Source organism: Thunnus albacares, chromosome 1, assembly GCF_914725855.1.
Source record: "Thunnus albacares chromosome 1, fThuAlb1.1, whole genome shotgun sequence".
In the NCBI taxonomy this organism is placed as follows: domain Eukaryota; kingdom Metazoa; phylum Chordata; class Actinopteri; order Scombriformes; family Scombridae; genus Thunnus; species Thunnus albacares.
The window spans coordinates 24,539,111-24,566,456 of NC_058106.1; the positions used below are offsets into that span (position 1 = coordinate 24,539,111).

The window sequence follows — 27,346 nt, forward strand, 5'->3', positions numbered from 1 at the left end:
CAGAAGTAGTAGTGAAATACTTAAAGTATCAAAAGTAAGTAATCATTATGCAGAGATCACTTTCACATTTTAAAGTATTATTAATACAGGTGGAGGTGGAGCTGATCCTAAGCCTGCTATATACTGTTGAGTAGTCTAATCTGTAACATCATTTTAGAGGCTATTATTGAGCAGTGGTGCAATATAACTAAGTGCATTTACTTACTGAAGTATAATTTTGAGGTACTTGTACTTAACTTGAGTATTTCCATTTGATGCTACTTTATATTTCCACTCCACTACATTTCAGAGGGAAATATTCTACTTTCTACTCCACTACATTTATTTGACAGCTTTAGTTACTTTTCAAATGAAGATTTGACACAATGGATAATATAACAAGCTTTTAAAATACAACACGGTGTTAAAGATGAAACCAGTGGTTTCCAACCTTTTTGACTTTTGACGTCTTACACGAAGCAGTGTATAGTCGGAGTCACATTTGTTGTTAACAGCGCCACTAGTCATCTCACGACCCCTCAGATTTATCTACTGACCCTTTGGAGGGGCCCAACCTCTTGGTTAGGAACTGGACTAAACTAACTTGATATAAAGAAGTTCAAACTAGCTCCACCTCCAGCAGCTACAACAGTAACATGCTGCTTACACACTGATACTTCAGTATTAATAATCAAGTACATTTTGTTCCTAATACTTATGTACTTTTACTTAAGCAGGATTTTTCATGCATGAATTTTACTTGTAATGGAGTATTTTGACATTACTGTATTGGGACTTTTACTTAAATAAAGGATCTGGGTACTTCTTCCAGTACTGTTATTGAGTTTCAAATATTTTAACTATGGCTGTCAAATAAATGTAGTGGAGTAAAAATTTCCCTTTGAAATGTTGTGGAAATGTCTCCAAATTGTGACTTAATTACAGTATTTTATGTACCTGTTTACTTCAACCTCCGCTAATTTATGCATTAAATTTTACTAACTTGCCTCGTGTTTTGCATGTCACCAGTAGTGACTAGTAAACTAAAAAAGTAGTAGAAAGTAAACTTAGCTATATGCAGAGGAAAGTAGAATGTTTATCTATGAACTATAGTGCAGTAAAAGGGTAAAGTCTCATAAAATGGCGCTAGTTCGCTGCCAATATATAAAAAATGTACCAGATGACATTACTTGTGTAATTACACTGAGATCATACCTGTGTTTTGACCTATTTTTATACAGTGTATGGGTTTGATTCCTGTTTGACAGAAAGTGCGAAAAGCCCCGCCCCCCCGAAGGAAAGTCCCATGACGTCACTAGAGATCAACGCGGAAGTGAACCAGGCGACGAAACAGCAGACAGACAGAAACCCAAATAAGTTGGTGTGTACTCTTGATTACTATTTACAGGTAAGTCACTCTGTCACTTGGCTGTCGATCGGTTGAACTATTATTCGTTTTTGAAGTCATTCCCGCTCGTCAAACTACTCGAGTATTTTGGATGAGTTTGTTTTGATGTTTTGCTTGGCGTTGAGCAAGAGCTAGTTAGCCTAGCCGGCGTCAACAGAAGACTGCTAACAAAGCAAAGGCTAGATAACAGCCAGTGTTGGCAGCACAGACACGGATTTTGAGGTTTAAACGTGCCTGCTGTAGTATGGTTTAGTAAATGAATGGTGAAACAAACGAGAGATAACATTACAATAGATTTAGGTGATGTTTATAACAGCATGGCTGAGATAGCCTTGTTGGGCGTCGAGTCAGGCTCAAGCTAACTATTTTGAACTGTTGAGTTTTTCTTAGTAAGCTGAATGTTTAACTCACTGTGGGTGTGTTTACGTGTTGTTATGGTTTGGAGAGACTCTGTTACGGTGGGTTTGGTGGATCATGCTCACATGATTAAAATGACTCACTGGAGCAGAGGTGGGAGGGTGAGGGTGAAGGTTTCTAGGCTGTAAGCTTCCGTGTGGATGCTGGTCCTCTCATTGATTTCCTGTCCACACAGACTCTTAACATCATGCTGGGAGGAGGCTTCAAGGCAGAGAGGCTCAGAGTCAATCTCCGGCTGGTCATCAACCGACTCAAACTCCTTGAGAAAAAGAAAAGTGAGTCCTGAGCTAAATAAATGAAAAAGTCTCCCACTGTTGATTTCATAGCTGTCCCGTGGAGTCACTATAAAGGGATTTGAGTCTGTCCTCCTTATAACGACGCTTTCCCTTTTCCCTCTCCCACCTGTTAATTAAAATGAAGCTGAGCTTGCTCAAAAGGCCAGGAAGGAGATCGCTGATTACCTGTCATCAGGAAAGGATGAGCGGGCACGGATCCGCGTGGAGCACATTATCAGAGAGGACTATCTGGTGGAAGCCATGGAGATCCTGGAGCTTTACTGTGACCTGCTGCTGGCTCGCTTTGGCCTCATTCAGTCTATGAAGTGAGTAACTTAGCTGACCAGGTGCACCAAAAATACCACTTTTATTAATTGTACTCCATACCATGGGGGGTCGAGCCTTCTGCTCTGCTGCACCACGCTTGTGGAGCAGCCTTCCTAACCATCTGAAGGCAGCACAGAGCCTAGACTTTTTTAAAACAGGCTTAAAAACCTGCCTGTTCTTAAGTCTTGTTATTTGCTTTATGTTGTGTGTTGCATGTTTTTAACACTGTAGCACTTTGAGATTCACTGCGAATGAAAAGTGCAGTACATATTAAATGTATTATTACTATGCAGGAATTATTGATAATGGGAAATGTGGCGCAAACATGGGTCATCCTTGTTAACCCCTCTTCTGTTGCTTTACTTAGGGAACTGGATCCAGGCTTACAGGAGGCAGTGTCCACCCTTATCTGGGCAGCCCCTCGCCTCCAGTCAGAGGTGTCTGAACTGAAAATTGTAAGTACTGTTTAAATATAACACCAAATATAACTGAACTGTTATCTCCTTTTATTCCAATTAAGTCTTGACAACCTTATCTCTTAAATGCTTATTTCAGGTATCTGAACAGCTATGTGCAAAATATAGCAAGGAGTATGGCAAGCTGTGCAGGACAAACCAGATTGGGACAGTCAACGACAGGGTAGGCATTTTTTTCCCACTGACTGCGCTTAACTGTGTTGAAGAATGCTTGAACCTAATCAAATATCTGATATCTTTGTAGCTGATGCACAAACTGAGTGTGGAGGCCCCTCCCAAGATCTTGGTGGAGCGCTACCTGATAGAGATAGCCAAGAACTACAATGTGCCATACGAACCTGATGCCATGGTCCGGGTGAGCATCAAAAGAGTCTAATAATCACTCAGTATTAAAGATGAAGTCATGCATTGTGTTTATTCACCCTCTCATCCGCCACTTTCCCCCACGGACAGCCTGAGGTGTGTCCTGGAGAGGAGGCAGACCTGATTGACGTTGACACTGACAAGAAGTCCGGTGGAGGAGGAGGAGGTGGAGGTTTCACTGCTCCTGCTGCTGCTATGCCCATGCCTATGCCCATGCCCATGCCAATGCCCATGGGCATGCCTATGCCATCAGCTTTCAACTATCCACCTCCCAAAGGAGCCGTAAGATATTTCTTTTAAAGACCCGCTTCATTCTGGTTATGATGTGAGTTATGAACATCCTGATAGAAATTTTCACTCACATTATACTGTATGTAATTTTCTATCATGATATCATTACATATCATCATGTAATACATTTTCTGGAAACTAAATAGGAAAACCAGATAAAATCTTTGGCTAATTCAATGAATTAAAAACATTACAAATCAAGATATTTAAATGCTGCAGATATCCTGTAAATCCACATTTTGTCACTAAGCCCTTGTGTACCTAGTCAAGCAGGTAAATGCACATTATTTATCCTGCCACCACCCTAGTATAATATAGGTGAATGGAATTTTGTTTGTGGTGCTAAGAAGCATTCAAAAAATCCCCTTTGAAAAACTAAACAGCAACATGGCTTTCCATAAACAATGTCCAAGTAACCCATAATAATCTGCAGACATCACTGTGGGTACGTTTTCTACTGAAACCTTTTCCAAAGCAGCACAGTCTGTGGGTTATCCTCTGTGGTTAATTTGTCACTGTTACTCTTTAACAAAATACTCTTCTTCTTATTCTGAAGTAAATTAATAATTTTGGCTCATTTTAAAACAAAAGATAGATTTAAGAAATTCCTGGTTATAGCTGATTTTCGCCATGACAACAGTTACTGTGACGATATGACCCTGTGGCGATGTGAGAAAGTCAGTTTTATGCCAGTGATCATCTTATTCATTAATTGTTGTGATTTTAGTCTGAAAACAATTGTACCATGTCATTTTTACGTTGAATGGCTCAGAAATGATGGGCTCAGGCTTGTACCTGACTGTTTTGTTCCTCCAGGAACCGTTTAATCCCTCCGTTGGAACCTACAACAACTTCCAGCACCCCATGGGAGGAGGGCAGCCCCCTCAGCTGCCTACTTCTCCCCCCACATACGAGTCTGTAAGTGACTGAACCCCTCCCATCCTTGTCCCCTTCCCGTCCCTACAGATGGACAGACGGACAGGGCAGGGCACCACTCAGGGAAGAGCAGTTCATTCAGCTTGCTTGCAGTTTTGTCTACCCTCTACACTAACCTCTACACTATTTCTCAGAGTAGACCTAAATTCTGCTTTGTGAGTGAGAATATAGGTAGCATGAAGTGCTATCATTGTAACTACTAACTGTGTCTTGATTAATTGCTCTGAGTGGGATTATAATTACTAAAACAGAGTGCAGAGGGTGTTATAGAGAGAAATCAGTCTAGCGGAGCCCTAAAAATATTGTCACACATACTAAAGGTGATGGTTTCTTAAAGATTCCCAGTGGTGTTCCCTTCTTACTGTCTGTTTTTACGTCTGCATCATTCAACGCATTTGTTATTTCTTTGTCAATACTAACATATTTTATTTCAATATAAAGATGACACGATCCCTAACACACTTTCTTTGTGTTTCAGATTGATGACTTAACTGACAAACCTTCTGTTCCTTCCCAGGCCGTAGGTGAGTACTGCCAACAATCACCAACAGTTAAAAGGATCAATATTTTTGTTAAATTCAATGAAAAGACCAAAATCAACAACATGTTAGTCTGCCTCTCAACATTTTTCGGCTTCCATACCCTGTCTGTGGCTCTCAGCCCCAAACCCATTTGTTTCTTCTGAAGACATAAGTCTTTCAAAATGTGCCACAGATATATACTTTTTTTTTAAAGGCCAAATCATTTCCTAAAACAGCTTTTACCAAACATCACTGAAACAGGAGTAAATTGTGCATCTGTTTTTGCGTTTGCACAGTATTTTCAGCTGTGAATACTTTGGTGCACTAGTGAGTATTTCACAGCAGCAGGATGATGTATGTGAGATCAACTCAAACTAAACTAGTAATAACTAGTAACTAGTAAACATAATATTGAAAGAACATGTCACCCAGCTCAACAGTGTAAATCATTGATATGTTTTTAATAGGTTTTGGACAACAATGTAGGCCGAAGGCACAGAGGAAAAAGAAAAGTTACTATATATCAGACATTTGCTACATAGACAATAGAAAAACATTCATCCATGTCCTGTTGAAATATTCAATTGTTACAATTTTGTGATTTTGTCAAAGTATTTATTCCCTGCTCCCTGTGGGAAACTTACCACCGTTATTATTCTTGCCACCAGTCAAAAGTTTGGACACACTGTCCCTTCATTTGAATGAGAAAGGGTCCAAATGTTTGACTGCTACTGTGCACAAACTGCCACATATATATTGTAGTTGTGTGTTTATGTATCGTAATTAATGCCACGTATCACTCTCCAGGTCCCGGCCCCTCGTCTCAGCATTATGACAACAACGCACTCCCAGAGCTCCCCTCTGTTCCCGATACACTCCCCACATCCTCCTTTGGCGGGAACACTACCACCTCGGATGACATCGACTTTGACGATCTAACGCGGCGCTTTGAGGAGCTGAAGAAGAAGACCTAATCGTTACACCCCTGGTCTATACACACACATATAGACACACACACAGGCCTGGGTCGTCACCTCCGCAGCTCAGAACAGGAAATACAAAATGGTCAAGGTTCTGAATCATATTTGGATAGTTTTCCCCCTTTCTACCGTGACGTTATTTTACACAGATATTAAAAAATACATCTATTCTTACCTCATGTAGATAAATATGACCATATTACTGACGGTGTGGTTGCTCACTCAACCTTTTCAAATAACAGAAATCTACTTTCTTTTGGTAAGGCAGTACCAGTTTGTACCACATGTTTTAATTTCTCTATATACTGTACTGCATATCATATACATTATTACATACAATCATGTGGGTGGTGACCCCTGTTCACTCATTGAAGGACTTTTAACTTTTCCCATTTGTCTGCGTGACATACTGTTGTAATAATCAATCTTAGATTTTTTAGTGTTGCTTTATTTTCAGGGTTTTGGGGTCTGACTAATATCTACAGTACATGCCTTGATTCTACTTTGCACATGTTGTGTCGACACTGTGTCACTCAGTCCTGTCTCAGACCAGTCAAACCAGTCCGACTGCCCGCCCCAGTTTGGCATTCATGCCAACAAATTTTCCAGATTGTTTCTCCGAAGCGAAGCGTCAGTACCCAACAATTGATTTCATAAAGGTTTCCGGACAGATAGAAGCCATATTATCAGTGTCTTGCGCAGTCATGTTATCACTGTGGACAGGGCGTTTTGAAACACTCCTTAATCAATCAGCCTCTCAAACTTTAAGGTCTATATATAGTAGAAATACCGTGTGTGGGGCTGTTCTGGAAAAGCTCACGGTGACACATGTCAAAGCTGTTCTGTACATCTGTTACAGGGGTGGTGGGGCACAGATGTAAAATGTATGGAAATCTGTAATATTATACATTTACAGTGATATAGCTAGACCTATTTACACAAATGATTTAATTGTACAGGAAATGAGTTTAGGGAGGTGTTCAATATTTGAGAAGTCTGTTTTATATACAGTATCTCCAAATAAAGGTTGTTTGCCCTTTTGAATGTCGGTTTTACCAAAATACCTGCACTTTTCTTTAGTATTGAAGAACTTAATTGACAAGCAAAATGTTTGCAGACAAACAGCAGTCCTAACATAACCGCACAACAACCTGATTTGATGTAAATATTGACCTCAGAGGTTATAGGTTATCTGTGATCGCGTGTGCATGTGTCTTCTACTGTGTGTGCACCACTGCATTTGCCTTAGTTAACATCTCTCATCAGAGGCCTTGCCAGTCTGTACTAGGATCATGCATTATGCATTTGTTATCCATCAAGACTGGATACATGTTACCTGCATTTTGTCTCACTTGATTAGAGATGCGTTGCTTTATTTGCTGTATCCGTAAACAGTCCTTTTTAAAAAGTACTTTTGAGTTTAATTTTCTTCATTGGATAAAAAAAATGTTGGCAATAGAGGTTGATGTTTCAATTTCCTTGAGAGAAAGTGAAAGAGTTTTGTTGTGCTGACGTGATTAACCACACCCAGCTCTGCTTGCATGGCTAATGGATGGAGGCCTTGAATTAAAATGACTCAGCAGTTTGTGGAAAGCAAGTCTAAAAGCTTTCCGGCAAGGTGATAGACACGTTTTATTAATGGGTTTTACACGTGTTGGAGAAAGTAGAGAGATGATTAACACTACAGAACTGTGATCTACTCACTGTTTTTTCTATGTTGGACTGTTGTTTCATGCTAACACTTGAGACACAAAATGGTGTCTTGTTGCAAAAAACATAGGAGTTTTTTTTTCCCACTGTATACTAAAATAACAATTTAATAAAAGCTACTTGGAACTGGAAACTGGTCTTAACAGCATTTGCACCTATTGCTCATGATTCTTTTTCCTGCTATGCAACACTGCCATGTCTAATGGTAACCAGTAGGGGTCCTCAGGTCCACATTCTTAAATCCTTACAGTATTGTATTGACAATCCTGTGTTACCTGTTTACATCTCAATTGTATGAAGATCAGGCATAATTATCTTTGATTGGGCACAACTAAGTGCAGCTAGGTGAGTTTTACAGAGTGGCAGCTGTTAGAATTTGGCACAATAACTTGCAGTCTTTTGGAGATAATCAGTAATAGCTTGACAGGTTAGAAAGCTTTGTAGTCAATTGAGTTTGTAGAGCTCATTGTGTAATGTAAAATGTGCTCGATGGGGACTTTTAATAATGACAGTCTTAGATAATAAAGACTAGTATGAGAGGTGGTGGCATTGTGGAGTTGCTTGGTGTTATTAAGTCTTTAAATCAGTATTAAAATTGTCTGTGAAGATTCTCAGTTATCCAGGTCTTGGTTATCCTAGGAGGGCTGAATCGAGGGCAACTGGACTTGGTTGTAGATACTTGATGTTTCGCCTCTCATCCAAAGGGGTTTCTTCAGTTCTGACTGGCGTGGAGTCCCAGGTATATAACCTCTGTGGTGTCGTTATCAAGGTCATTGATACCACTTGGTTTGTTAGTGCTCCTGACTGTTGTAACGACAGTCGTTGGAGTCACATGGCTCAACACGAGGAGGGCCAACTCCTCAGGTCAAGACTCAGCAGTTTACCTGCACCTGAAAGATAAGGAACACTCTTTCTAGGACAACAACGTACATATTTTGGATAGGGAGGACAGATGGTTTGAAAGAGGAATGAAGAAGGCCATCTTCATCAAAGGAGAGAAATCATCCCTCAACAGAGGAGGAGGTCAATGACACCACTTATCTTTCACCTAAAATGCTGTCCATTTACTGCTTCCCAGGAGACTTAACCATTCACATTCGGCCTCATGTGACAACTCCATCAACAGTTACCTCAGGTTACTCCAACATCTCTAACAACTGTCGTTACATGAGTTGGCCCTCCTTGTGTTGAGCCACGTGACTCCAACAATTGTTGTTACGACAGTCAGGAGCACTAACGAACCAAGTGGTATCAATGACCTTGATAATGACACCACAGAGGTTATATACCTGGGACTCTACGCCAGTCAGAACTGAAGAAGCCCCTTTGGATGAGAGGTGAAACATCAAGTAGAATCAGATTCATGTCCCTATAAACATCACTGGCATTGAAAAAGTTACTGACCAACCATTCATTATTACTTTGGAACAACGTCATCTCCTCCTTTCACTCTGTAAAAGAGTGAATCAGTCAATTACTATGGCATCAATGTGGGTCAAACTACACTGTGGGAGTGTTGTGAAGAAAATGACGGCTGCTGATACAGTCTGAGGTGGGAGCTGTTGGTAAAAGCCAAAGCTAGAGCATCTAAAAAAGTCTCTCTTGAGCACCTTGAAAGTTTATTCTACCGAAGGACACATTCTCCAAAGGAAATAATCACCAACTAGTTTTATTGTTGCCGTATTGCACCAGTGAGCAGAAGCTACGTGATGGTTGTACTGGTTTTCTGTGTCTGGGATGTGAAAGGCTGTCTCACCAATCCAGGTGATTCACTGGAAGTCTCATTACTAAAACTGTTCATGAATGACTATTAATTATATGTCATTATGTTGATTATAAGATAGTAGTTTTTTACATTTGCAATATGCTCAAAGAAGACTCACTGACAACAACACTAGACTATATTACTCATATCTGCCCCACCGGGACAAATGTAAAATTGACTGAACATAGAATAAAATATCTACATTCACAAATATACAAACTTATCTATTTGGATTAGTATAAAAATACTTGAGCAAAGACTGATTTAAAATACAGACATCCTGGACCTCAGGATATTCAATACCCAAAAGTCTTCCAGTATAAACACAACGGTGCTGTGGTAAGCTTTATCTGTGTTTTGTGATAATATAGTAACAGTGACTGTGAGGCACAGACACATAATGTGTACTGAAATAATACAATATATTGCCAATGGGAGTTGATATCATGATATGACTCCATATGTGTCAGAGTTTTCTGGGTCACTGTTTATCTCTGTGAAAACAGAACAGTTACACAGTGAAGGTCAACAACCTGTTGGCAGCGGTTTTAACCTTGTTCAGTGTTCTGCAAGAGACAAACAAATGCTTTGGGATAAAGCCTGTCACTTTCTATTGGTAACACTTTATTTTGCAGGTGCTTTCATTTTATACTAATTTTCAGGAATTTTTAAATGTAATTTGCAGGTATTTAAACAGTAAATTTTACAGAAAGGGTGGTGCAGTGTAGTACAAATTATAAGAAATGTAAAAAAGGGTTAGGTTGGCTTAGATGATAAGAGCCCACTCATGGTAGGAAAGTTAGGGTGTTAAGTGTTACCAGATTGTTTATAGCATTTTTAAGAAACAACCTAATATGCTAACATATTGTTTGCCACACAAACTACATACTGAAAACAAAGTACATTCTGTTTGTTAAAATTTATTAAGATTTTTTGCAAATTAAGAACTGCGTATTAACTCAAATATAATGAATCAGCACCTACCAATTAAACCGACTTCACACTTTTTTCAGTTTTTCTTATAATTTGTACAAAATTGCACTATGTTTTCTGTACAATATTATATAACTATATAAAATTAACAGTTAAAGGACCAATGTGTAGGATTTACTGCAGTCATTGTGTGTTGATTGCCATCAAATTGTGGAAATGTAAATATACTATATTTTTAAAATTTTTATTTTATATATATATATATATATATATATATATATATATATATATATATATCAAGATATATATATATATATATCTTGATATATGCTTTTAGTAATCAGGTTTTAAGACTTTTCAGCCACGGTCTGTCTGCAGCTCTTTCAGTCAAAAGTCACTGACAGATGAATACATTAAGATTTTAACAGAGATCAGTTTATTCAAGTACACACATACAATACATACAGTATCAATAAATGAGAACAATAAATAAATAATCTACTTATGATTAAATAAAGCACAGAAGGTCTAAAACAGACGAGTGTCTGCAGACTTACTTGTATTCTCAAACCAGAAGCACAAACTTGAATGTAGTTAAGTCTGCAGCATAAATCATTCAAAGGGAGGACAAACTGAATCACATAGAAAGAGACATGTATGATGAGAAGACATGCACATTCAGCATATTACAGTGATGGAGGTGAAATGAAAAAAAGTGATCAATTAATAATCATCCACCATATGTGCAATTACATAAAAGCACCTCCTGCTCTTCAAAAAGTGAAAGTTTGTGTTCATGCTTAATCGATGTTTGGCCTTCATATGCTGTCAAGACTAGTTATGTCGACACCCATGGGTTTGGTCTTTGAGGGCTTACCATGTCAGTATTTTTAGACTAAATACCAAATAATTTGTGCCAATAATAAATATCGTAAAGTTTTTTATTATTTTCATGCTTAAACAACAAGAATTCATTATTCCCTCCTTTTGTTGCAGTGTTAGAGCCCATGAAATAGCATTTAGAGTAATAATAGAACACTAAAATGCTCCACTAAAGCCAATATTAACTTAGGTCAAACATTATGGACAAATTAAATGAAGAAATAAATAAATATGCACATTCTTTGCAGATTTTACAGACTTTGTATATAGTATATCTATACTGACATTCAGCAAAAGGACAGAAGTTCACCTATTCCATTACTGGTGGGATTATGTTTACTTTATTGGATTGAGGACATTTTTTCCTAACTCAAAGAACTCATGACAGAACTTGTGTTTGACAGCTAAACACACTAACTTGCCTCTAGTAGCTGTAATGGATTCTACCAATTTAGTATGTTTGCATAAAAAGAACAATCTATTCCCGGCTAAAATAAATAACCAGACAGTTCTTTTATATACACAGACATGGTCATGTATAATAAATGATTTGAGAAAGTAAAAAAAAATCTGTACACATAAAACACCAGAATGTGTTGTGTAATTCTATATTCAGAAAGTCAAACTTCCAATAATTGCAAAAGAGTGTCTAAGAAACAAGGGTGCTGTGGATCGCAGCTGTGCCCATCGGAGTAGACAGCTCATCCCGCTAAATGCAGCTTCCTCACAGAGTGTCCCTGCCAGAGTAGCGTCTACACTTGTCTTGTTGCTCTGTTAAATGGAGAAGACAGCGCAGTAAGACTCATGGTTCTTTACCGCTCCTTAACTAAAGGCAGGATGCACCGATACGATCAGGAATAAGAAGTCACTTGGGAGGAAGAGAAAAACTAAAAAGGTCACAAGTTTGTAGTTTTTAAGGCAAATATTTTTACTGTTTCGCACGCATGATTACATAAGAGCTCTCTGCAGTCAAGCTGAAATAAAACAGAATGGATACCTCTGTCTACGTTATGAATTATAAATTAGTTTGGACTGTGATAAAAGAAATTTAAAGGCCGATTTTTTTTTCAGTCTTGCTTCAAACATTTCAGGTTTATACTAAAAGATTTGTCTTTCTACTTCAATGTTTTTGATGGTTTCTAGAATTTCACAAGGTATTATTACAGTTTTTTGGAGGATTGAATTGAAAATTGAAAAAAGTATTGAATCCAGTCAATTATACCTCTTACTATTGAGGTATGTTTTAAATTCACAAAATACCTTTATAACCTGCACTAACTGATTTTTTTAAACCATTTTTCGGGGCAGAGGAAACAAGCTGTAAGCACAACACTGACATATTATCTGCTTTTAAGTTGTGGTGAACAGATGTGTATTTACTCCTCCAGCAGATACGGAACAACATTAGCATTAATTTGTATTTCTGGCAGTCCCTCTTCCTTAAGCTCTGTTTTGGTTTCCACCAACTCTTGAGAAAAATATCGGTCTCTTTACCTGCTAAATGCACCACTATGTTCACCTCTTCATCGCGAACTTTGTGTATCTGCTGTTTGGTTCTGGATAGGTAATGTACTGTGAGTTAGATTAGATTAGATTAGATGTTCTTTATTGTCCACAAGGGAAATTCATTTTGTTCAGGTCATAACCATACTAACAGACAAGACAATAAATAGATAAAAGTAAATGACATCACAGTAAAAAAAAGACACCATAGTAAAAGACAAAATGCCTGTGTGGAGGCACAACATGGCCAATTTATCCAGGTGGAGGGGGCAAGGGTTTTTAGAGCTTTTTGTTTTTAATGAAAACAGTGCCTGCTACAGATGAAACAACACTGATGAGAGCAAACCAAAACAGTAAAGTTGAGAGCTGGGAAACCAAAAAATGAGCTGAAAGACACTAAAACACTGTGTAGAGCTGAAGGGAACTGCAGAGTCAGGTTATAATTATCTGTTGGTTTGTCCCTATAGGGCACGTTTCACATACACCGTCATTTGATTCCATTGCTCATGAAAAGATATGAAAATGTCAATTTTAGCAGCTTTAGGGATGATGAAAATATATTAAAACAATAGTGATAAAAAGATACTATACTGGTTATATGTACAGCGGACCTGTGCGGCAACAAATGGGCTTCATAATAGTTTTCTACCTTCTTACCTAATAGCACTTGCTCAATTTCCTCAGTCTCCTCCACAGCTACGGGTTTCAGCAGAAGGGCGAAAAAGACAGCAACCCCTATCACCTTTTAACAAAAGCAAACCATGGAATATGTTTGAGAAATGATTATAATGATACACAGAAATATAAAAGCTGAAACAAAAATATTTTAAGCTGATCGTATGATTCTGCTGGAAGCAAATGATTTTATTCTACAAACAGCACAGTTTTCAGACTGATCACTAAATTAAATGTTTTTTTTTAGGAAGAATATGTTGATACAGTAGAGGTTTTTTCCATCTTGACCCACCTTGAGAGGCTGCAGTATAAAGATGCTCTGGAAGAGGGAGAGGCCCAGAGATATGACCCACTTGATGGACTTTTCTTTGCCGTACTGAAAGCCATACAACAAGGTGAAGAAAGTGGACACCCCACTGATGGACAGCAACAGGAACCAGCCCAGGAACACACACCACCAGGGCAGCCAGCAGCCCGCTGACCTCTTCTTCTTCTTCTTCACGGGGGGTGGGCTGGGCCAAGAGAGAAGCGAGGAATGAGAGGAAAAGAAGGACAGAGGACGACACATGAGATATTCTGGTTAAATGAAACTAGTGATATTTCCCCCCTGTGCAGATTATTTGTGCTGACCAGTAGGCCAAGTGGCAGCTGAAGACCATCTCAGCCTTGCGAACCAGCAGGTTGGTGATGTTGAGGGCCTGCTGGTACTCCTGTGGACTCGGGAGGCTCCTTCCATCCAATTTCTCCAGACACATCAGGAGGTGACAGAGACCAGCTAGGAGGAACTTGCTGCAGTACACCCAGTGGGGGTCACTCTCAGTCTCACCTTTGACAGAAACACATATACAACTATTTTATAATCAATTAATCATTTCAGTCTTTTTTCAAGCAAAAATACCAAAAATTCACTGGTTCCAGGTTATTAAATGTGTGAAACCGCTGTGTCTACTTGACCTTATATTATAGTAAATTTAATAAATTTGTGTTTTGGACTGTTGGACAAATCGAGAATATGGTCCACATATCGATATATCGACCAATCGATAATGAAAATAATCATTAGTTGCATCCCTATATCATATATTTTCCTTATTGTCAACAAATTTCATGACGATATAAATCAACAATGAACTGATCCTACTAAATGTATTTCCTGTGTATTGAATGCCTCATATTGATTATTCCTCTGTGCCATAGGCCTCCACTGTTGTCCAAAAATTATTAAAAACACACCAGTGAGTCAATCATTTCACTAGGTGACATGTTGCTTGATTAAGATGAACACAGGCACTTAAGTTTATTTTAGGATCTCACATAAATTGTCCTGCTGTCCTGACTGGTGCACCAGATGTGCAGCTGAAAGAAGTCCCCAACAAATGCATTATTTGTTTGAGTAACGTTTGCCAAAAATACAGTGCCCAGCTGTTTTACAAAATTAGTAATGTGTATATTTGCAATCTATTTTTACAGATCTATATATGGGTTTGGGGATGAGAGCAACAGACAGGCTGGGAAAGTTGGAAAGTACTGAGAGATGGACAAACACTTAGTTGTTTTTGGTCTTTTCATGGGAGTTGTTGACAAAAACAATATAACCAGCCCATGCAAATTCATTTTGGTTGTATGTAATTTTCTTATCTTGACTTTAAAATAGAAAACCTGCTGTAAAACCATTTTTTTATTTCAAAAGGAGGACTGATTCTCTGGCTGAATGCAGTGGCCTTCTCATAGGCTATGGAAGTGTTTTACTGGGTTACATAATGCTCTTAACATTGATCAAAACGACCTTGCATAAGCTGGATGAATTCATGCACTCTGTCCAAGGCAGTGTAGAGGTCAGTGGTGGACTCCAGCCTGTGTGTCTCTGACATCTTGTTCCTCTGACTTCTGCTCACCAAAGAAATCACCTCCTCTGTATCCTATGGTAGGATTTACAACAAATAGCAAATGCTAAGTGTACTGTATACTACTTGAACAAATACACACAAAAAAGGTAGGAGTACACGTAACACAGTTAGTAATCAGCAGGAGTCAGAGCCACACAGACACAACACAACATAATCTGAACTCAAAAATGTATTTGTGCACTCATAAGGTCAGTGATGAGGCACGTATTCATCAGAGCATTGCACAAAAGGAGTCACACAAAAAAGTGCTAATCACACTCTCACACTCATTGAGATCAGATAATACAAAACACACCTTTAGAATGGTTGGTATGGTAACTGCTTGGGGTCTCAAGTTATCCTCAGAGTCGGCTTTTTGTGATTTTGAAATGATGCGGGGTCTGATGCTTCGGAAGATGGTGATGATGAGGATGTTGATTGGGAACATGAGAAGACCACTCTCGACCCCCACCATGACGTCCTGCCAGGTGATTTTCAATGAACCTGGATAGATATGAAAACAAGGACACAGTGTTGGTGATACAAAAACAACAGCAGTGTTAGTTTAGAGCTGCAGTTGAAGACATAGCAGTGAACATCATCTACACTGTAGACGCAAGAAAGGCAATTACTCACCTGCACCACCTGCAGGAAAGGAGCTTTACAGCTACAGATTGTTTTTATATAGTTGCAGTTTGTGCATTAAGTGCAATAAGCCATGTGCTGATAACTGAAAAAAGTAATAAACGTAATTTAAAGGATAAGTTCACATTTTTTCGAGTCTGTCTTAAAACAACAGTCAGGTGCCCAAATGAACACTGAAAGAGGTTTTCCTCGCTGTAATCATTTCTCCTGTTCATACTGGCTATTAAAAGTGCTCAAGTGTTGGGGACCAAAATCCACAGTGTGTCCACACAGTTATTTTGTGCAAAAATGTATTTAAAAGTTGATCTGAAGCTTATATGAGGCTTCAGCAGTCTGAGTTAGTCATATCAATGGATATCTGCCACATTATAGTCTCTTTAGTATCAAATTTCCTCTTTGTGTTTCCTTGTTGAGCTGCGGTGAAATTATAGTAACAAAAAAAGGGACTTTGGCACTAAAAAGAATGTAATGTTGAAAGATATTTATAATATATAAATATTATATATTATATTATAATTAATATAATAATATAATATTATAATTTATAGCTTCAGATAAATGTTTAAATGCATTTTTGTACAGAAGTAGGGCTGTGGATTTTGTCCTCCATCACTTGTAATTGCATTATGAAGGGATCTTCTAATGGACAGTATGAACAGGAGGAACGATTATGGCAAGAAAAACATATTTCAATGTTCATTTGTGTACTTGACTGTTGTTTTAAGACAGACTTAAAAATTTGTGAACCCGTCCTTTAAGATCCTTCAAGGTTATATGTGTTTATAGAAAGACAGTGTTCATTTATTGTTGAAATTTAGGAAACAGCTTTGGTAACTTGCAATACCCATTTCCTGTCTCTCTCCACTTTCAGCAGTTGAATAAAAGCAAAAAATACTCTAAAAATAATCTTTAAAAAATGTAAAAAGAAAATAATTAATTCACAATATCTTTAAAAGTTACATTTTGTATTTTTCAGACACACCCTGAATTGTATTCCTATTTTAGTGCGACTTATTTGCAATTTCTTTATTGTAGCTAACACGTCAAACAAATCTCAAACACACCCACACGTAAAGAATAGTACAGCTGTAACACTCATGCCTGTGTTAGCGTTTTGAACTTACTGCAACTCTTACTTTTTTGCCTGTATGTAAACATATATTACTTTTCTTTCCTATAGGTGGTTTATCATGTGCAGATCTGGTCTGAGAATGAATGAACAACTCCCTCTTGTGGAGAATCTGCTGAATGTGAATGGGTGAGTTTGTGAGATAAAACCCAGCTGAATGAGATGCTTCTTATCAACACAGATACACATACTGCTGACGCTGGAGAGTTGCTGATTACATACACCCACACATATTCATACATATGCTGTAAGAACAATGTTGCAAAAGTGCAAAAATTAGTGATGGGACTAGTATGGCTTTTCAACACCCAAGCAAAGCCTTGTAAAGGTGGCTCAACTCTTCCATCCAACATATTCTATTCATTCATTGCTGCCAGGCTATGCTGAGACCTCCATAGCTGAACATGCGTTTGGTCGTGTGTCCGCGTGTTAATCCAATCATGTGTTGTTACCACGGTACCTTGAGAGCTGGTTGTGTTGTGAATTCAAATAAATGTCGAAAAGATACCTTATGAGCCTGCCGTAAAGCTTAGACTTCCGTCTTTTCAGCAGTCGATATGTGTTACAACAAAGCAAAAGGCATTTCTGGCAGTTGGCTAGGCTACAAACAAGGCTTACCTAGTCTGTTGCAGGCCACATTTTGGCATCGGTCGTGACTCAAAAACTGATATCCATAGAAAAGTTTGGTCTCATCTTGAAACAAAGCATCTGCTGATTAATTACATTCCTGATATGTTATGATCCACTAAAATAAGTCACGATACGAGATTAATAAATCCACGTTTTTGTTATCCTCACCGCCATCTTGACTATATACACCTGATGGAGATCTGTACTCTTCTAGTTCCAAATGTTTCAGTTGTACATGTGGAGGCAGAAGTATTGGAGATAAAACAACATGCCAAGAGACAAGACAGCCAATTAACTCAAATTATACCTTTCACCTCAGCTCACATATCGGCTCCAACTATTTGACCTTTCATCCTAAACTTTTAGACTCCAATAACAGAGTCACTGAAAACCTCTCATTATATCACAATTAAGATATTTGTTTGTTTTTCCCTACAAAAGGATTGTTCACCAGTCAGTTTGTGTTTTCTGTAGGCTACATACTTATCATATGACCTATAACCAACAACAACATTGATGAAATTAATATAAGGCATAGTTTTCCCTCTTTAATTAAATGTTACGCTTCAGGTCAGAAAGCTAAGAAACAGCCAAAATAATATAAAAAACATTAATTCACCAAAGGAGAAGAGTACTGGCGAGTTCTCATCTGTGGGAATGTTCCAAAAGGCGATATTGATGGCCATGGTACAGAGGAGCAGGCTCATGCAGCAAGAGACTCTCTGGGCACGTGTGAACGGACTCCTTGAGGGGGGATCCACTATGGACACCCAGATGTGTTCATCCCTGAAGCCAGTCGATGTTCTGCTCTGGAAAATATTCCTGACAGAAAGAGGCAAAAACCCATAATGACACTAACCACTACACGTGACTTTCCTATGAACATTTTTCAGAGCGGAGATAGTATATTTCAATCTGTGTAAAATGGTCCACTTCTGACCTGAAGCTGGCAATCTCGTTGTTCTTTGCAGCATTGAAAGTTTTCTTGGTCATGCCGTCTCCGCGGTCAGCGCTCAGCCAGCATTGACAGAGGAAGTGAAAAACGTGTCTTGTTTGGAGGTCCTGTATGGTCACCTTGTTTATATACCTTTATACAAGAGAAATTCATAATTTACATTTACCGTATGGATACTTCCATGTGGAAAATGAAAATGTTCGACAATATCAACAGATTTTTTGGGAGCACCAATTAAACACATTATGAACTTTGTGTATTTTTCTTCGAAGTTTCTAATCACCGATTTTACGCAGAGATTTCTTGCCTGTGGCCAAAGGCGATACTAAGAATGTGTAAGTGTTGTGTAACGAACCATGATATATAAATTATATCACAAGTAGAGATAGCATCAAACTAGTGTCTTACTGGAAGCTCTGAATTTTGCTTAAAGCATTTTGTGTGTGTGATTCTTTATGACCGCTCTACTCTCCATCAAAGTATGTGTGTATGGACCTGTAAAGTATGCTCAAAGTGTTATTTAATGAGAAGTGATAACAAGGTAGTGCTAAACTATGAGGCGGGCCTGACATTTTGAAGTGTGACTGTGAAGAAGCCAGCAAGCAGTCTGGCAGAGAGGCAATAAATGCTACCTGCACACATCTCTAACAACCATGTTTACAGATTTACACTGACATCCACCAATTATCCACATGTTCAGTGTGGAGCTGAATTAATTTAAGCATAAAACACCACACCACCAGTGTAAATATCTCACTTCAACAACCTAAAACATGACACAAAGCTGTATCAAGTCAGCTTCAATTATATTAGTTTAATAATAAATCTTCAAATAGCTTCCATGAACTACTTTTTTTATTTTTATGGGAAACACTGTGCCGTGATGTGGCATAGTGTTACATATGTTGAGTACTTGACTCTAGTACCATGAGGGATGACCTCCGGAGTTGTCGTGCTGCAGCCTGAGGTTTCGCACTTCACCCAGTGGGAAGGGTGTGGCCAACAGGAACATATCGACAGCTCCTCTCTCAAACACAGGCTTTTCAGGGTCTGTGAGGTTGTGTGTGTCGCTCTCTCCCTCAGAGCCAATCAGCTTCACTGTGACCTACAGGAGAGCACAACAGCACTGGGTTCACATATCAGCATCATGGACTCAGACATGTCTACAATATATTTAGTATTCTGGATTAATCTGTGTTTTTCATACTTTCTGAGCTGGTTTGAGTTAATTTCAGAATCTTACCTTGCATGATCACGGGTAATCCATCTCTGTAAACATTTTTCTATTTTATGTTGTCAAAGTTACATGATCATTGTGTGATAACACAGTTGAGGAAAGCATATTAATTTTAATATTCTTTAAGGCTGATGCATTCAAGTGTTGGATGGGAGTTCTAATACCCAAGACTTGTGAGTTGGTGGCTGAAAAGCAACAATTTTAAGTAAAGAAACAATCAAATGTGTCTGTCTGAATGCAGTAAAATTCAAAAATTAATTTTTAAATTTTTTAGGGCTTCACATGAGCAAAGATTTTAAAACAATCCCTGCTTTCAACTCGATGACGGGAAGCAATGATGTTAAGATCATTAGATATGTTGACATCAAAATGTTCTACAACTAAAGCAAGTGCCAAGTATCTAAAAGTAGATTTTTATACTGTAACCACTGGCTGCTTGGAAGGTAGGACAAATGCAATGATCAACAATACCTTAAGTATTAATTCAAAGTATACACAATTTGTAGTTAATATACTGAAACATGCAAGCCAAGACACACAATACCTTCAATAAAAGGTTTTTTATGTGTTATTTCATTTCACTGTCATAACCGAACAATCATCAGTGTATCAATGAAAGAAGACTCTTACATTGGCACTAGTCCCGGCATTCTTACGATGGCCAGTTTGGACACTGATCAGGTAGTTGTACTGAGCACCTGGATGGTTGTCCTCCAGCAGAGTCATCTTCCTCTGATAGTTCAACATAAAACATTGTGGTGCATAAATATGAATGTGTTGGCAGAAATGGCTTTATTTGTGCATTGGAATGAACATGAAGAGGTTAGTTTCTAAATTCAATATACACCATTTAGCCTTCACATACTGTTTTTTCTCATTTCTAAACCACAAATTATCCACGAATACCTCATCAGTCATTTATAAATGTGTGATTAATCCTTAATGAAGCTTTCAGAGAGCAGGTTTTACACTTTTTGTTTATGGAGAAAAAACATTTACAATCACACTATATGATGGTCCGATGTCACGTAAAACTGGAGAACGGTGAACTATATCATATGTGAAAAATGCAAGATTTGTATCAAATTATGTGCATCAGCTGCACAAAAAATGTTTTTGAAAAGTTGAAATATTTCCATGTTTGCATATTCTGGGTCACATTAGGAGAATTCATCAAATTTCAGGCTAAAAGAAAAAAGTGGTCAAATCTGACCCTGAACAACATGTAAGGGTTAAAAAATAGCAGGTGTAGTGTCTATGGTTTTTAAAAATATGACTTGATGACTTGATAGTTTCATTGCATTCTGGATGTAAACCTCACATAATATTAAAGACCTCTTTATTACTTCTGTAGTGACTCACCTTGGAGCGTGACCTGCGGTCGGCATAGCAGGCCCACAGCAGAGTGACCAGGTAGAGGCCGAAGAAAGCACACAGCAGCGCCAGCACCACATAATTGCGAGACACTGTCGCAAACAACTCTGCTGTGCGACTTATGTCCACGTAGTTCGGCATCACAAAGAGGGAACTCCCAAAGAGAGTGAGGTGGTTACACAGACATTGTGTTTGCTCTGGAGTACTTTTCTCACCCACCTGAGACAAAATCATATACGAAAGTACTGGTGTTATTCGAAGAAATTACGGTACAGTACAAGATTGGCTTTGTCCCGGTGGAAATTCACCTGACAGCCATCAGTGCTCCATGTCTGCCTCCCTTTGTGCCAGTACAAGCACTTGCTCATAAAAGATGTGGTCGTCAGTGTCAGGCCTGGCTCCCATGTGGAATTGAAGAGTCTAGTGTCGACATACCAGACCCCAGGAGTCTGCTGCAACATCTCTGGGGTTATCATCCAACGGTAGCCTCCTGTTGCAAAAAGCAGCCAACATAATTGCTATTCTAATAACCAATTTAAATAAAAAAATAAATACATTGTCTTTTTGAGTAATTAATACACAAGGGGGCACATAGGTACATGTAAGGCAAACCATTCAAATTGAGTGTGTCTGTACTTGTTTTAAGGATACATCATGTTGCTCTTAGTGCCTACCTGGATCGGGATGGTGCTACAGAGGGTTACACTGGATTCATAAGATATAATCAATAAAATTGATGAGGACAGGTTAGGGTATGCAGTAATAGATCAATACCTGTTTGGCTCAGGATGGTTGTGTTTCTAACATAGGTAGAATTAGGAGGTGACCCTTGCGACAACATAACAACCAATGACACATTTTCACTGGGCTCCGCGCTGAAGAAGATGGTCACGTTAGGGTCCGAGACATTGATTGTGGTCAGCGCTTTTGTGTTTTTCTCCAAGACAACGGTACTATTTATCAGTGACGCATTTGGATGAGGCATGAAGATCTGGAGAAACCGGAGAAAGCAAGTTACTATTATTACTATTAAAATATATACTGTATGTTAATTTAGCAGATACATAGCCCCGAATCATATGTTACGTCATGCCAAAGATTTTGCATTGCAGATTAAGAAGAGGTATTTCTCCTCTAGATGATGAAGTTGGAAGATTGAAAAAGATCCAGAAAGAAAACAGATTGTGGGAGCTATGTAGATTCTGTACTATAAATAATACCTTAATACAATTTTCATGTTATGGCTCAAAAAAAAAACGGCTGAAATATTTGGATGTAAAGATCAACATTTGAATACTTGTTTAATTTTTTATGATTTAAGGTTGTTTAAAAACAGCAAAAACATTGCTTTCAAAAGTGTGGAAAAGAAGGCAAATGGACGATTTAATTAGCCTTTTCTCTTATTTTTTCTAGTAGATCATGATTACATTTAGAAAAGTAAGGTTGCTCCAAAGAAACTGGAACAATGCTTCAGTTGTTTTTTGGAGTAACCTTCCTCTTATGTGTGTTAGTTCTCCTCTACTTTGCTCCATGTGAACTGTGCATATTTGTATGCATTAAAAAAAAAAATGAAAAATTGTTCTTCTTTTTCTCCGTGTTGTTGTTGTTCTTCTTCTCTTAGTAATATATTTATCACCCTTTCTCATCATTTTGGAACAGCCAATTCTTGTGTTTTGTGGTCCTTGTCACTACTCACTCCACTGTTTATCTAGGGAGCTCATAATGAACTAAGTGCTCTGATAAACACGGTGTCACTAGCTGTTGCTTTTCACATGCCATTGAGGAGCATCACACTCTAGCGTTGAATTATTTGATAATAACGCACAATGATTTTGTCCCTTACAAATGCCACCTACACTTTCCCTCTGTTTGCCACCAATACTGAAAAACATGAGGTCACATGTTTTTAATGTTATCGCTCTAATGCTACAAAACCTGGTGTGCACGTTCATGAGCAGTATGTCTCATCACCGCTGTACCTCTATCATCTCTGTCAGGTTTTCCAACCTGATGTCTGAGACTCCATCACTGAGTAAAAGGCTGCAAACAGTTCCTGAGATGTTGTCATCAGACAGATGGGGATTCCCTGAGAACGTGGCCATCTTAGAAGGAGAAAAACTCAAATGTAAAAAGGCTGTTGGTGACAACAAAGACACAAAAACTTAGACATACACATGATTGTGACACACACAGACCTGAGTGATGATTGTGCTGTAACGTCCAAGCTGAGGCTTGAGTGCTTCATATGAGGGGAGTCTGATGAACTCACCATCTTTTTCTGAACCCAGCACTGCATTGCTGAGGTCAGCAGGTGTATAACTGAGAGGAAATAAATGTGAAAATATTCAGTTTTTACATACATTTTCTGCTATATTATAAGGTTATAAAGGGAATGAAAGATGCAAAGTTATTTGAAGAAATGTCAGGCAATATTCTGAAAGAAAATACTAACCTGCCCTGATAGATATAGCCTGTTGAGTGTTTAATAACAATTCTCTGATTGGTTGCCGAACCCAGCAGCAGAGAAACCATCCGAAAGATCTCAAAGACCTGCTCAAATAAAGACTGAAGGGGAAGAAAATGCAACATCGCCTTATTTTAACAGCCATTATAGTGATGTGATGTCGGTAATATGTATGATTTCTTAAAGCTGAAATACAGGCACACATTTTATTGAACTAACCTTAGGGTTTGGGTTTGTCAGGATATCACATTTTTTCATTGAGAGAAGGAGGATGCCAGAGCCACAGTTGATGATGTGACTGACAGTGTCACTGTTTTGCAACGCAAATGTCGGCGTCAGTTTTTTAGTAGCTTCCAACAAATACTGAATGAATTTGTCCTGTGAGAGAGATAAGCAGACAGAATTTAATTTGCCATGATAAACTTTCAACATAAAAGAGGTGAGTGATGTAATATCCACGGGCTTTCCAATGTACCCACCCTGTTGTCATTTGTCGGCTCCCCTGCTTCTGTTTCCATTCGCAGGAGTTCTTTATCTGCTTCCTGTCTCAGAAAAACAGCATTTTTATACTTTGAAAGGCTAGTTACCACCATTAAATGATTTTTGCAATTTGTGAATCAAATATTGTTGATGCATCTCTCACCAGGAGAAGTTTGTTAATGTCTGTGACGTGCAAAGCCATGGTGTTTACGCTCCTTTTGAGCCCTGAAATCCATTTGAGAAATAAAGATAGACAGCATTACCGTTTGGTTCTTCACTTGCGCTGCTGTTGTTGATGTGACACATTATGTGTGATCTCACTTACGAGATCTGGTTGCGTGACTGGACACTAAATTCTGAAAGGAAAACATGAACAAACATGAAAATTGAGTCTGGATGTTTATATAGCTTGTTACTGACTGAAAGATGCATTTCTTACCTTTGTGTTGGATGAAGGCCACAAATCTTTAAAACAAGAGTGACACTTTTAAAAAAGCATCCTACTGAATGTTACAATTAACTTCACACAGTTGTTATAAATGCAAGAGAAGAGAAGGATGAGGAAAGGAAGGAAAGGAGGAAGGGATGGAAGGGGTTAAAGTTGTGATGAGCTGCCTACTGTGGGTGCAGAGGGAGCCACGTTTCTGGTTGCAGTCAGATGTAGTGATGAGCTGAAGAGGATTCAGCTTCACGTATGTGCAGTCGTCACTGGAAACGCCACCATTATCTGCCATAAACACACGCAGACAAATCATTAGGAAGGCTTCCTTTTTAGGACATTACTGCATTTTAAGCTACAATTGTGTCATCATCGATTAATATGTATATTATTATTTTTAAGATTAATCAATGAATCATTTGGTCCAGAATCATCCAATGATATTTAAATAAAAAAACATTTGAAAAGCTGAAATGTTTGGCATTTTTGTTTTATAAATCATTTTAATGATTAATTAATTTTCTGTTGAACTAATAGATTAATTGATTGATTGTATTTAGCTCTAGAAAATTTTAGTACAGTACACATATATCACAAGATAACTAGTGTAGGCTATTTAGAAAGTGGATATTACATATAACTCATACAGAACTGTGAACACTGGAGTGACGTCAATTCTGACTCAACACTGACAAGATCAAATCACATCGAGTGGGCTGTACTATATTAAGTCACAGTTTTCAAATTTGTCACATTTGCTATCATCAAAAGTGCCATCCAACAGTAAAAAAAACAGACACACCACAAATTAAATATTTAGTTTCACTTGCTTTGTGATTTCATTATGGGGTAACAATGCTTTCATGGTGTGTGATAAACAACATTTGTTATTCATGAACCAACAACAAATCAGCATCTCATTTACATTTAAAGGACGAAAGACATTTCATCATCACTGTGTTGTAGTTTTGTTAATTTTTTTTTTTTGGCAAACTTCATGTGCTGCTGAGTAAAAACAGAATTGAATACTGACGCGTTTCAAAAAATTGTTATTATTGTTATTCAGTAAGTAAACATGTTTATATTGAGCAACAAAGGATAGTATAAAAATATATATCTATTATTGTTTGTTTTTTTATCAGTAATGAAACTCATGTACCTTTATTCAAAGATTTTGCATGACACTCAGCCTTATTTAGTGCATGAGAGACTTTACTTAATCATATACTTGCACTTTATTCACATAATGTTGTTCTGTTTCCCTATATTGTAATTTCTCTGTTGTTATTTCTGGATTCTCTCTCTACTTGCTATTTATTCCCATTTAAAGGGATTCTGTGTGGAGTTTTCCCTCATCAACACTGAGGATTTAAAAGTAAAGGTTGCCTTCTGTTCATATCATAAAGCCTTCTGAGGCTAATTTGTGATTTTGTGAAATTAAATTTACTTGACATCACTTTAGTCTAACTGCCCACCTCTCTATGACACCTGTAACAGGAGGCCTCAAACATTGCTCAAAGATGATAAGACAAAAATACAATAAGCTTTAAAAATGGGGAAAAAATGCACAAGCAATAAAATGTTGACATGTTTCACTCACCCATAATGGGTTCCTGGTACTTTTCTCGAACCCCTTCCCCCAGCCACCAGGTGAAGTTGCTGATGTTTCTCTCTCTGGTGATGTTCTTCAGGTAAATTTTGATGGGGCTGTTAATCACCCTTAGTAGCTCTCCTCCTCGCTTTTCACAGCTGCTCCTGGCTTGGGACCAGGTTTTACTCCCCCGAACTAACTCAAAACAGACATTTCCGATAACAAATTCACACAGCGAGAGGTCGTCATTGTCTGAACAGGATTCAGACGTCTCAGATAACGATAGAAACCCAACAACAATCCACAAAAAGACAGAAGTTCGGAGTAACAGTTCCATAGTTATTATAATGTTCAGAGCTAAAGAACATAGTGCTGCAGAAACTGTGGCAGAAACAGCAACTGAGCAAGGTCGCTTCAATCTGTCATATGGAAATTAGAGAGCTTTCTCCAGAAAAAACTCTGCATCTGTTTAGGAAAATCACTGCAGACACTCAAACAAGATGCAAAGTGAAGGAGTTACTTGGTGTCACCAAAGATCAGAGTAAAGATCCTTTACTTAAGTCTCAATACTACAATGTAAAAATACTTTTTAAAAAATCTAACAAAAATCTGGTATAAATCTGAGAGGATTTGAGATGATAGATTGGGTAGGAAAGGAGAAAAAATGAAGTTCTGCTACATAAATTTGGATTAATTTTTCAGAACTTTTCCTTAATCTTTGCATTTACGTGAAATATTGGAGGGTTTTACTTCTTTGGGCCTCAAACAGCTGCTTATTTGAAACCATGTGAGGGGAAATGTCTCTTTGGTGGAACTGCAAACAACTCATAGACATCTGCAACGTGACAAAGAGACACAAAAACACACTGATTTTTTGTAAAGGGCCATAAGCCAAAAAGTTCGGGAACCACTGATTTAATCTTCAACAATGCAGCATAATTTATAAGCTCAACATTATGTTATTTTATGTAAAATTGTGATCTGAAAAGTAACTAAAGTTGTCAAATAAATGTAGTGGAGTAAAAAGTTCAATATTTCCCTCAAATGTAGTGGAGTAGAAGTATCAATTAGCATA

General features: G+C 38.0%; 2 protein-coding genes across 4 annotated transcripts; one reads left to right on the top strand and one right to left on the bottom strand.

Annotated features, from left to right (window-relative positions):
- The first annotated feature begins 1,276 nt into the window (after positions 1-1,276).
- ist1 (IST1 factor associated with ESCRT-III) lies at positions 1,277-7,816 on the top strand. Of its 3 annotated transcripts, none has more exons than XM_044351323.1 (10): positions 1,277-1,387; positions 1,980-2,079; positions 2,225-2,405; positions 2,774-2,861; positions 2,962-3,045; positions 3,127-3,237; positions 3,336-3,527; positions 4,353-4,454; positions 4,951-4,996; positions 5,801-7,816. In XM_044351323.1, exons 1-10 carry the CDS (start codon positions 1,286-1,288, stop codon positions 5,965-5,967), a joined length of 1,173 nt encoding a protein of 390 aa, XP_044207258.1. In that variant the 5' UTR covers positions 1,277-1,285; the 3' UTR covers positions 5,968-7,816. The 3 variants fall into 3 exon arrangements, with proteins under 3 accessions (XP_044207258.1, XP_044207268.1, XP_044207277.1); XM_044351333.1 differs by having other exon boundaries at positions 4,990-4,996; XM_044351342.1 differs by lacking the exon at positions 4,353-4,454 and having other exon boundaries at positions 4,990-4,996.
- A 2,910-nt stretch (positions 7,817-10,726) lies between these two features.
- Positions 10,727-27,276, bottom strand: LOC122982210 (polycystic kidney disease protein 1-like 2). Its single transcript, XM_044351355.1, has 23 exons — positions 26,281-27,276; positions 24,861-24,968; positions 24,681-24,706; positions 24,567-24,597; positions 24,405-24,466; positions 24,241-24,303; positions 23,981-24,139; positions 23,750-23,862; positions 23,493-23,616; positions 23,277-23,399; positions 22,072-22,288; positions 21,606-21,787; positions 21,286-21,516; positions 20,554-20,655; positions 19,613-19,791; positions 18,672-18,818; positions 18,351-18,553; positions 15,644-15,831; positions 15,228-15,360; positions 14,072-14,267; positions 13,734-13,953; positions 13,424-13,508; positions 10,727-12,034 (listed from the first exon to the last, which is right to left on the bottom strand). The coding sequence occupies exons 1-23, from the start codon at positions 26,606-26,608 to the stop codon at positions 11,988-11,990; spliced, it is 3,267 nt and encodes a 1,088-aa protein (XP_044207290.1). The 5' UTR covers positions 26,609-27,276; the 3' UTR covers positions 10,727-11,987.
- Between the last annotated feature and the right edge of the window lie 70 nt (positions 27,277-27,346).